The sequence below is a fragment of the Callorhinus ursinus genome, unplaced genomic scaffold (assembly GCF_003265705.2).
Source record: "Callorhinus ursinus isolate GAN/ISIS: 27379988/994484 unplaced genomic scaffold, GSC_fseal_2.0 scaffold2, whole genome shotgun sequence".
Lineage (NCBI taxonomy): Eukaryota > Metazoa > Chordata > Mammalia > Carnivora > Otariidae > Callorhinus > Callorhinus ursinus.
The window spans coordinates 41,737,571-41,750,226 of NW_027397064.1; the positions used below are offsets into that span (position 1 = coordinate 41,737,571).

The 12,656-nt window shown below is 32.5% G+C and overlaps 2 protein-coding genes across 7 annotated transcripts in view; one reads left to right on the forward strand and one right to left on the reverse strand.

Moving 5' to 3' along the window:
* STAT1 (signal transducer and activator of transcription 1) overlaps nucleotides 1-12,656 on the forward strand; it is a 295,742-nt gene that overhangs the window by 104,543 nt on the left and 178,543 nt on the right. For 3 of the 4 annotated variants that reach the window (XR_012374852.1, XR_012374854.1, XR_012374856.1), the window contains exon 28: nucleotides 9,268-9,370. The gene's annotated coding sequence lies outside the window, so the exon portion shown is untranslated. Of the gene's footprint in view, nucleotides 1-9,267; nucleotides 9,408-12,656 lie in introns of those variants that run through there. The other variant, XR_012374859.1, reaches the window with a different exon arrangement.
* GLS (glutaminase) overlaps nucleotides 1-12,656 on the reverse strand; it is an 80,308-nt gene that overhangs the window by 61,437 nt on the left and 6,215 nt on the right. For all 3 annotated transcript variants that reach the window (XM_025848457.2, XM_025848467.2, XM_025848478.2), the window contains exons 2-3: nucleotides 4,736-4,832; nucleotides 4,273-4,394 (exon numbers count right to left, since the gene is read on the reverse strand). In XM_025848457.2, the coding sequence (XP_025704242.1) occupies nucleotides 4,273-4,394; nucleotides 4,736-4,832 (219 nt within the window). The remainder of the gene's footprint in view (nucleotides 1-4,272; nucleotides 4,395-4,735; nucleotides 4,833-12,656) is intronic.

The following is a 12,656-nucleotide window of genomic DNA, read 5'->3' on the forward strand; positions in this document are numbered from 1 at the left end:
TTGTAAGCTGTCGAACAAGTTAAAGAAATAAATGAGATTGCCTAAAAATTGTGTCAAAGATAAAATAGCAGAGCATTCTACCAGGTTAAATATCAAGAGCATCTAAAGACAAGTTTCTTAAGCCCACCAGGGTTAAGAATATATGTCAGCATGACATTTGGTTAACAAAAATTGGATTTTAGTATGTCATAGCTGAGATCCTGTTTATCGATCCATTAAGTAACTTCAGACATATCCCTTAGTTCCTATATAACTATTAGTAGTATTTCACAAAAAAACTAAACTTTATATTTTAACATATTTTCGCTAAATTAGTTTGAAAAATCTGTATTTCCAAGCTAACAGAGATAAAATCAACTTTATTTAGTCAGATTAGAATAAAATACTTATTAAAATGCCTGTAACAATAATGTATAGTTTTAAATAAAATTATTTATAAAATAATTAACTTTATATTATATGAATCACCAAAAATATGAAATCATATTATTCTATTCACTATAAGATATGTAATACATTATAGAAAAAGGTCTCATTGTTAAAAACTATTTAAAAAGATAATGGTAAACCACGTGGATGGGAGAGCATGAAATCTAATGATTTGAACCAATATTCTGCTTTGTTCTAAAAAGGACTTAAGCCAGAAAATCAATATATTAATGTAACCTTAAAGAAGAGCTTTTTAAATAGGTTACAGCGAACGATCTTCTAAGCTCATCTTCTTAAGAGTCTCAATAACTCAGTAAGAGAAAGTCAAGCCACTAACTATGGGAAGTTATGTAACTGGATTCCTCACAGGTAAATGATGTGGTACTATATTAGCTTCTTTGGGAAGAAAAAAAAAAATCCAAACTGGCATTTTTTTTTTTAATAAAAAGTAAGTTTCAAATACTATTCATCTGTTCAACCATAAAAATTTTGAGAAAGATGATTTCCTTACTTTATAGGTAAGAAAACTGTACCTATAAGTAAATAACTTGCATTAACTATAGAGAAATGAAGAACTAAACACTCAGTATTTCTTTTTTAGTTTTTATATCTCAGTATTTTAATTAAAATTGTTCTAAATGAAACACTGAATTAAAATTAAGTCAGATCTCACTTTTAACTATTAATTAAAAATTCAGAGAATATACTCATTTGGTCAGTATAAAATTAAAATATTAATTTAAATTAATACAGGTTATTTCCAATGATAAAGATGTGCCCCAACTACAACATGAAAAATTACAGTCCTAATTTCCATTATTAACCAACAGACACAGAAATAACTGACATCTCAGAGATAACAGATATTTACTTCAATAAACTTTGATAAATTATTTTCTCATGGTTTGTTATCTAAAAATTATTAAGCATGCCACTGATTTAATGTTTAACGTTTTAAATAACAATTCAATTTGCACATATGAGAGTTGTAAAGAAATTTATACTAAAGAAAACATTTCTCAGCAGGAAAAAGTTAAGACAATTCCTGATCTTAAATCACTGTATCTGTATCAAACCTAAATCCTAGTTTTTCAAAAAGTTATACATGAAAAAATATGAGGACTGCCAAACTTAAATTATTACCTACTACTATTTAACTATTTAAAATTAATCAGCACTTTTAAAAGGAAGCTTTATAATTAACAAACTGTACAGTCAGTGAAACTGGTTTGTTGTTTTCTCCTCTACTAGAAGGTGCTGGTAAAGTTGTGGTAACTGACTTCACTGGTGAATTACTGTGGCCAACACAAGCAATCTTACCAAGATTGCTTACTTACAAAAAAGTGTCTACTGCAAACTGATGAAAATTACAGGTAGCAAATGTTTTCATTGGGAGTTATCTGAATACAGATGTCATGAAAGGAACTAGAAAATTAGAAGTCCTATATAAAAATGAATTCTGAGAAGGAAGGGCTCATATTTTTCAGCAAGTCATATCTTTCTCGTGCTTTGTTTAGTTTCCTCATCTGTAAACTGGGAATAATAATCCTTCTTCTTAAATGTTTATGATTAACAACTATAATGCACGTTTTAGAAAGTATCTCACAATTTTTCATCAGTAAGATAATATAATGGATATGAATTTTAAAAAAATCAATATACAAATGCAAAGACTACCATTCATTTTCCTCCAAAACAGAGAAGACCAAAAAATTATGATCACACATAAAAATAGCTCTAATATCTGTATGGTTAAAAATGCATAAATAAGGCATTCATTTTCAACATAATTTTCTACTTCTATCCGTTAAAGGATTATCGGCATTAAAAACAATTAATTATCTAGATGGGTACAGGCAGTCTCCAACTTTCAAATAGATTATGCTCCGAAGAGTATGCTTAGAACACACTTTCCCTTAAAAAACAAATCATATATAATAGTTGTTTCTCAGATTACCCTCAAAGGCTAAATATATTAACCAACAATGTTTTTTACGTAAAATTATCAACACACTGACTTCAACCAAATCTATCCACCTTTATAAATTATTTCTCGGAGAAAATGAATTCCACTGTAACATCTCCTTCCCACCTGCATGGAGAGGAGATAGTTTATTTAAGGCAACACTAAACTAGAAAACTTCTTATTTTTAAAAAATTCTCTGGAGCAATCACCTTTCTAGGTGACCCCAAAAGGTTAATAGTCAAAGGTTTTGAATTACTTCATTCTAGAGATGAAAAGAGAAATCATTATGCGTATAGATGGAGACTTTTCCACTGCCTGTTTATACAAAACACTAAGCATTTGTCAAGTTGGGAACTGCCTATATTACAATCATCAACTTTTTTAAAAAACTGGATTAGTGTTTAAAATACGGTAATTGCTATTATTTTATATAATTATAAGCAGAAAATTGTATGATTATGTTTCCTGGCTTCATAATCAGTATATTTAAGTTACTTTTAATTTCATATTTAAACAAAGCAACATGTTTATAAAGCACAAAAAAATTTTAAACAGACTAAAAAGGTATAAAATACTACTTTCATTTAAAATTCCAAAGCAATTCCTCATACCTATTATCAACATATCTACCTACCATCTCTTTGACAACTTCATTCTCAGATACACCAAAATAACTCTTCAGAAGGCACCATAATCAAGAGTACTTTGCTCAGACAGCTCATGAATACTAAAAATAATCCTTATTGCAAAGGCACAGCTAACAAGAAATTATTTCCTCCCTTCCACAAAGAAACATATTTTGAGGATTCAAAATTCCTAACACCAATTCTAACATCTGAGTTAACAGAATCAAGAACCTTGTGATAAAAAGACAAGAATCTAAAACTGTCAGCAGCGCTTCACAGCATGCCAGGAAACTCTGAAGGACCTCAGTTAAACACTTATACCTTCAAATGACTTAATACTTAGGATATTCCCGGGAGTTACCTAGGACAAATCATCCAGTCCCCAAAAGAAAATAAAAGAAAAAATAAAAATACATATATACATAAAAATAAATTTTCAAGGGAGATGCTAGAATTCTTTGAATCTATCTCAACTTACCCTATGGTCTAGAAAAAGTCAATGTGTTACAGTAGTGTTTACAGTTTTATACTGGTTTTTACATAACTCTTAGTAGTTTAAAATACCATTTACCTCTTTGGGATCCATTATAAACATGCTATCTTTTACACCATTAAGAAATCAGACAAGTAGGAACACATTAATGAAGATAAATACTAAACAAATAGGCAAATATAGGAAAATCAAAATAAGCATGCTCATTCAACCAAATCAAGGCATTAATCTCTAAAGTGTCTTCAGTTTTTAAATACTGAGGGAAATAAAAGTAGTCAAAAGCCTATGTATTAATATGTCTGAAGAGAGAAGCAGACACTGGAGATATGTAAATCTAAGGAATACATGCTGTCTGAAGCCTTCTCATTTTATGATGTCATCTAAATCACCCTGTAGGAAAGAAACAGAGACCATATGGAAAAACCCTGTAAGACATGCAGGTGAACTGGAGATCAATTTAAGCTGTGACAAGACAGAGTGTGCTCTATTCAAACACATTGCAATTTCAAGATACTGTAAATTGGAAACATCCATGCCTACATTTCCTTAGAGCGGTTTCAAAGAAAGTCTACTCTTAGCCCCTGTGTGTTATAGAACTTTATATGCACCACGTTCTTCAAACAATTGATGTTTATAAATCCCCCCTTTTTTTCAGTTACACAGGAAGCACTGGCCTTCAAAGATGCAATTTTTTTTTAAAAGAAAAATCACCATATAGCATAGCAAATCACCATTAAAGGTTTGGCAGAAATTTTTACTTTTTAAAAAGATCTTTGTCTAGCATGACACCATCTGATGTTGTTTGAAGAGTTAATCTTAACATATCCATACACTCTTTCAACCTGGGATCAGACGTTCGCAATCCTGTAGATTTGAGTGCCTGTTTTTAAAAAAATAAGAGTTTGTAAATACATAGTGCAAATAATGTATATGCTTATTCCAACTACAAGTTTTTATTTCTGTATATAAAAACTTCTACCCAGGACCTGAATATGTATATGGGCATTTTAGTATCACTATTACCCACTTTCTGGATAAGTTTCTCATTGTTTCTTTCATTTTCTTTCACTGATTACCTTGAAATGAGCATGATGAAAATTTGAAAACATAATAACAGAAACAGTGTCAGATGACCTTTAAGACTACATTTCAATATTACTGTATTATTGATTCAAGATTACTGATTTTTAAAAACTAAGATAGAAAAATATAAAAACTTACTGTAATAAATTTATGAACAGGTATTTTCTCTTGTCCTTCTGCAATTGTATAGAACAGCAAATCTTCCAAGCTAGGTAACAGACCCTGTTTTATTTTACTAAAGAGGAAAAAAGAAAACAAAATTAATCCTTGTGAAACATTCTAATGGACTTTAGGTATATCCATTATTAAATAATCATTGAATCAGACTACAGCTGAGCTGATCTACTCATCAAGATTACTGTCATGATAAATGCTAATTTACCAAAATCAAAGCAGTTATTACTAAAATCACACCGAAAAAGTAGAAAATGACTTATTAATGAATATATTTTTTTAATCCCAGGTTTTAAAATCTTGATTACCATTTCTAGTGGTACTAATACCTAGTCATCTATTACGGTGATACCCTCTTCTACAGCCTAATACAACACCAAGTACTAATTATAGAGCTCAGCAAATGCTCAGGTAAGAGTCAATACTTTGTTGTTTTTTTTTAATATGATGACTATATTTATATATTAAATATATATATTAAAATAGTTAACCTGATTGTAAAATCTGGGGCAGACAGCAATTACATACCGGACAATAAAGATTAGTGTACCAGTTTTGAATCCTAGCTATAATACTTACTAGCTGAGTCATCTTGGATAAGCTAAAGAACCTTTCCACGGTTCAGTTTCCTCATCTGAGAGGAGATAATAGTGCCTACCTCACTGGGCTCTTTGTTGTGAAGATCAGTTGATTGGAAACATTCAATACATTTAGAATGATGACTGGCAGAGAGTTAAGTACTCAACTGATGGTAACTGCAGTTAATATTTCTAAAGTGCTCTAGGCTTACATATATAGACCAAATGCCACAAATCACAAAGAAGCTGTTAGAATAAAATTTTTTACCATAAAAAAACATTAAAATCTTAATTAACTAATTAACTAGTATAAGATGCTATAATTAACCATTTAAACAAAAAAGGAATTTTTTCCTATCCTAGCCACTGAAAAGCTTTCAAGTAAACAAACTATAATGAACTTATTATGTCTTTTATTTTTAGCTCTGAAACTATAACACATTTCAATATTCTGAACATCAATGACTATATTACAGTGATGTTACAAGGATTACAGATCCAAGGTAAAACAGATCTCCCCACCTATTAAAACGGGAGGAAGAAGTACATACATGTGTGTGGGGGGTGTATAAAATACTCTGGAAAAGACTTTATCTGTATTTCAAGAAAGCAAAAGAGAAAAGTAAAGAAAAAGGAAGGATGGAATACTCATTTTCTTAATTTTAGAACTTAATCAAGAACAATTCTGGACTAGCCATAGTATAATGGCAAGTTTCATGGGAAAACTGTATACATTTCTTTTGTAAAATAAACTGTCACAGAACTCAAGTCTGTTTAAAATTGTTTTTATACTGTTAAAAAGAGTTTTCTAGGTATCTAAATATTTCCTGGATTACCCAAAGATTACTTAATAGTTCCATACTTCAGTAAGACCATATGTACTTAATTATTTCCTAATATAATTACTTCCCTATTATTAGTGGCCCATATATTTCTATCTTAAAAGACAACAGAATACAGAGTTGGTTCACAGAACATGAACAGTTATACGTGCACATATAAAATTTCTCCTAAAAGAAACGTTAATGTTGGTATTAGTATCATTTAAACTTGCTTTCAAAACCGTTACATCAACTTTTAGATTTTAAAGTCAACCTTAAAATGTATCAATTTCATGCCAAAGTTTTTAAAAACTAACAAATAGGACTACCATAATTTAATGACATATCCTGGAAATATGAATTTCTATATATATAATGAAACAGGAGTTCAGATAGGTCAAGAAGCTTCCCAAAACTGCAGTGGCAGAAATGTATTTAGAACCCATTTCTCCAAATCCAGAGCCCAAATTATTCACCACTACAGTATACTGGCTCTCAAACTTACTAGCTAGTTATTAATTTTCATAAGGTATAATTTTTCTAGGCCTTACCCTGATCCAAACCATTAACAGAATTCAACAATACTGAAGACTTAATATTTAAAGAAAAATTGAACTAGCCATCAAAACAGCAGTGGAAAGTAACAGACCAATTATTTACAGAAAATGGTTTGCCAAATAAACTTCAGATAGTGGTAGTTTGTCACTAAAAAACTGCCGAATAAGCTTTCTATATATTTACCACACCAGTAAATGGTATTTGCTTTTGCCTAAAAGCTAAGTAAATAACATAAAATATACACTTCTTTAGCTTATGGTACAGAGCACAAAAATTTAAATGACCATGTTATTGTCACAGCTAGCAAAAAAAAAGGTAAATATTTACTTGCTTTTGGATGAGACTAATTTTTATCCATAGAAGAGAGATTTAAGTCATCTCTAAAAAATGTGCTCACAAAATAAATAGGTCAAAATTGATAAAAAAGAATGTACTACCTAACTCAGCATTTAAAAGCTCAGACTCTGATCTGAGAATGAGTTAGCTTCAACTCTCATAAACAAATAAATGACAAGATTCTCCCCAAACTTTCAAGAGGAAGCAATTACTCCAAAGATTTTTCTTGATATTACCCCCTTTTCTCTCTCCAAATTTAATATGGCTTTGTGGCAACACTTCACAGTAATGTATTTTGCTATTAAGATTCAAAAGCTAAAAACTATAGTTTTAAGCATATAGTAACTAAAAAAATCCTTCAGGAGTATTTAAGTTTTAATGGCAAAAAAATAGATTATAGGAGACTTTCAAATCATTACATTAGCAACTATTGATAAACTTGAGTGAGCCATCCAGATTCCCTAGGGAAAAATATAAAATAGTTATGACATTCAGCAACTAAAATAAGATATACAGGGGTGCCTGGGTGGCTCAGTCATTAAGCGTCTGCCTTCGGCTCAGGTCATGATCCCAGGGTCCTGGGATGGAGCCCCACTTCGGGCTCCCTACTTGGCGGGAAGCCTGCTTCTCCCTCTCCCACTCCCCCTGCTTGTGTTCCCTCTTTCGCTGTCTCTCTGTCAAATAAAGAAAATCTTAAAAAAATAAAATAAAATGATATACATAGAAGATCAGTATATCCAAAGAAAAAATCCTTGTTACATACCTTTTTATTCCTTCCATTTCCCCTCACTTCCTTTCTAATCTCTGCCCTTAAGAGCCTTTCACCATCATTTTGTGCCTTCATTTATCCATTCCTTCCTCTACTTTACCCTTACAAAATACTTGCTTAGAACATAAAAATCATTCTTTAAGAAAATGAAAAAGAAAAATACCATGTATTTAACTGGCATCTATGACATGTACAGCTTTATGTTAGTTGTTACTTACAGTCTAAATTGAAAATAGACGACGCACATAATGAGGAATTACAAGAATGAGATTATGGCATCCACTCTGAAAAATTACTTCACTGTGGACTAATAAGGTAAAGCTTTTTTAGAAGACACAGAATTTCAGCTGGACTTGAAAGATGGGGTAGGAGTTGAAAACATGGCAACAGAAAGGGATTTTCCAGCAAAGAAAATAGAACGACCAAAGCAATGAAGGTGAGCGTTCACTGGGTGTTTACAAGGAACACCATTGAGAGCATAAGATATATGAATTAGGGGCCTGTTTCTACCTATGAGCTGTGAAAATACCTAATTTTCAGGGTTGAGAGAGATCTATATAAATTAAACAATAAATGAGGAGACTACCTCCCCAAAATTTACATGTGGAGTTTAAATTCAGGGCCAATTTCTGCAACATGCAAAGAGGTACTGTCTTTGTTTATTGATCAATCAAATCAGTTACCCAATACCAAAGGACTATTTCAGCTTCTCAGTTTGGTATTCAGTTCTCTACATTTGGCTTTGTACTATCTATTCTTAAACTTACCATTTTTAATTAATTAGACTCACCAACCTGTAAATAAATCCTGCTATTGTGCCTTTAATTTTTTTATCTATATAAGCCTTCTGTTTATGACCTTCCTTTTCCTAACCCTTTAAGGCATCAGTGATCATTTCAATTGTTTTAGACGACTTTCCCCAACAAGATTTTCTATACTCTTTTTAGCCTGCACTGGGTTGCATCACTAAGTTTTGTACATCTCTTATACAGCCTATTATGTGCTAAGCATTGGAAATACAAAGATGAATAAAATAAGGATGCCATCTAGGAGAGCCAAGACTACAGCAACATGGCAAGTACTATGACAGAAGTGTAAGAAAAGTATTAGGAAGTACAAAGTAAGTATTCAATTTTGCCTTGATGGGTGGGAGAAATCAAGTAAGTATAATTTGTAATCAGGAGCAATACTGCAAACTCTCCCTCATCAGTTCAAAATTTCATTAATTAAAAAACTCTAGTATCAAATGAAAGGAGGAAAATGAAAAGCAAGCCTTTACGAAGAACTGCAAAATGAGAAGAAAAAAAATTGAAACCAACTATATTGTCCTATTTTTGTTAAGTAACATTTCATATTACCTGACTTCTCTAAACTATAAACCTTCAAGACTGGTGTATTAACTTCCTTAATTTTTTTTTCTTTTTTTTTTTGCAGGGGGCAGTCTCCTGGTCTCTGAGGGGAGGACAAGGACCTGGGCAGATCAAGTCCCTGATGTCCAACTCTATTAGTCCTTCCAACCACCTATTCCTTCAGTCAAGTATCCTTTAATAAATCACTAGTTGTAAAAACACAGATATTATGTGAATTGTTATTTTAATCACTTTACTACCATTCTAGAAATGATGTCTTTGAAATAACTAAAATATGTAAGTAGAGGTTAATGTAAGGCAGACTTCAGCTCTGAAATGGAAGGTGCTATATTCTAAGGGAATGAACTCCAGTCAAGGAAGTATTCAACCAGAGATAAGTAACAATTTTCAGGGAGTATAATAGAAGAGGAAAAAACATCAGCCGGGGAGATTTTTTTTTAAGTTTTTTTTTTTTTTTTTTTTTTTCTTTTTGGGGGGGGGGACAGCGAGATGAAGCAGACTCCACGCCGAACAGGGATCCCAGAACTCTGGGATAATGACCTGAGCCGAAGGCAGATGTTTAACTGACTGAGCCACCCAGGCGCCCCGGGAGATGGGTTTTTAAGGTCTCCTCCAATCCTGTACCTAAGAAAGTAATCAATTTGGTACAGTATTTTATTACTCTAACAGTGGATGAAAAAACAAAGTAAGTCCTAATATTGTATGAACTTTAGTCATTTAGTTAGGCCATTTAGTATATGTGGCCAACTTATAAAATATATAAAATGAGGCAGAATTAGATGTTTTTAAAGTCACTTCCAATTCTAATTCTGTTTTTAAGATGCTAAAATAGATGTCCTCCTAAATTCCTATACTAAAGACTATAAACTTACTCAGGAGATATAAATACACATACACACACACACGATCTATATCCACACATTTTATACAAAAGCCTAATTCTCTGAATGCTTTTAAAAAAGAGAGAGATGTAAACTTAAAAATGGTTGAGATAAAAAAATTTTATGTTATATGCATTTTACTGGAAAAAATTTTTTAAAAGCTAAAGCGAATTAGGTATGGAAGGTGAGAGTAAGAGAAGATAGCCAAAGTGGAGACAGAAAGAACAGGAACAAGATGCAGCAGCTGACACAAGATACAAAAATCCACAAAGGAACAAACTCATTCAAAGTAGAACCAATCAGAATATGAGAGAACACATTACACAACTAAATACAGTTTAGTGCTGGGGCCACCAACAGCAAACTATAGCAGTGCCCCTGTTTTTGTACATAGTTTTATTGCAAGATAGCCATGCCTATTCATTTACCTACTGTTCATGACAGCTTTGCTTATAACAGCTAATTTGAATAGTATTAACACAGACTAGATAGCATGCAAAGCCAAAAATATGTACTATTTGGTCCTTCAGAGAAAAAGTTTGCCAACACTTGCCTGAGAGTATCACTACAGCCATGCTACCTCCCTTATGGTAAAACCTAAGTTGGAACAAGAAATGTTAAACTCTACTCATTATAACTTTTTACTGTAGCAAAACATATGCAACATTTTCTAAGGAGACTTAGGCCAAGGATAGTTTAGAAATAAAAAAGCTTGATGTTTGCGAATAGTGAATCAGTTGGATAATGCTGATAAGTAAGAGCTGTACAAATCCACTCATGATCTTTTTTCTTAACTTTTTAATGTAATGTAGGTACTTCCTGTTATATGTACCAGAAACAGGATATTAGGTTAGCTGACTAAGACAGCAAAGTAGAGATTTACAACTTTAAAATTTAACAGATGTGGTTCTTCTAATTACAGAAGTTATATATACAGTTGACCCTTGAACAACATGGGTTTTAACTATGTGGGTCCACTTATATGTGGATTTTTTAAATACAGTACAGTACTATAAATGTATTTTCTTTTCCTTATGATTTTAATAAGTCTTTTCTCTTGCTTACTTTATTATAAGAATATAACATATAATACATAAAACATAATAAAATATGTATTAATTGACTGTTTATGTTCCTGGTAAGGCTTCCAGTCCACAGTAGGCTATTAGTGGTTAAGTTCTGGAGAAATCAGGGGATTTTTGACTGTGAGGGGAGGCTGGCACCCCTAACCTCTACATTATTCAAGGGTCAACTGTACTCATAATGAGCAATCTTAATAACTCTAAAGAGGCAGGAAAAACATGCCCCTTCTCACGAACTACCACTGCTAATACCATTTCAGTTTATTTTCCTCAGATACTTTTTCTAAGCTTTTTTTTTTTTAAAGCTTAAGGATCACTTAAGATAATACTGCAGAGAAAATTCTGTATTCTAACTTCTGGCTTACCATTTTCTTATACCCCCAAAAGTAATTGTATACATTTTAAATGACTGAATAAGAGACTCTCATAGGGATGTATGTATCATCATTTACTTAACCATTCCACTAACGCTGAACACAAGTTTTTCTCCATTCTTCTCTAGTATGCATAATACTGTCAAAAATATTAGTGAATACATCTTTCTACAACTCAGCCTAGATTCCTAAAAATGTATGAACATATTTAAAGTTTCATACAGTTTAAAAACTGCTCTTAAAAAGTTTGCACTCTTAAGAACTCCCACCAAGAATCTTAAGTGCCTATGTCACTCAGAATACCCTCATGAAGATAACAATTTAAAAATCTTTTTTAGGGGCGCCTGGGTGGCTCAGTTGGTTAACCATCTGCCTTCAGCTCAGGTCAGGATCCCAGAGTCCTGGGATAGAGGCCTGCATTGGGCTCCCTGCTCAGTGGGGAGTCTGCTTCTCCCTCTCCCTCTGCCCCACCCCCTGCTTGTGCTCTCTCAAATAAATAAATAAAATCTTTTTTTAAAAAAATATTTTTAGGGGCATCTGAGTGGCTCAGTAGGTTGAGCATCTGCCTTCAGCTCAGGTCATGATTTCTGGGTCCTGGGATCGAGCCCCACAGTGGGCTCCCTGTCCCTCCCCCCAGGTTGTTCTCTTTCTCTCTCAAAGAAATAAATCTTTTTTAGGGGCACCATGGTGCGCACTTGGTGAAGTATTTTGGCTCTTGGTTTTCACTCAGGTCGTGATGTCAGGGTCATTAGATTGAGCCCCGCATGGAGCCCTCATCAGGATCCACACTCAGTGCAGAATCTGCTTGAGATTCTCTCTTCCCCTCCCCCTCTCTATAATAAAATAAATCTCAAAAAAAAAAAAAAAAACTTTAGAGGTCTGTAATGGAAATTAGAAGGCAAAAATATATACGCAAATCCTGAAAGTTATCAACTTATTCTCCATTATACAATGTAAATAGTTCCATGTTTTAAAATTAGTGATTTCACTATAAATGTTTCTTTAGGAATCAGTAAGCAATGTTACATACCAACCAGAGAACACTTCCCAAAGGAAGCCAAAATGACACATTAACACGCTCGTACTACATTGTAGGTAGCCAGAAAAATCACCAAG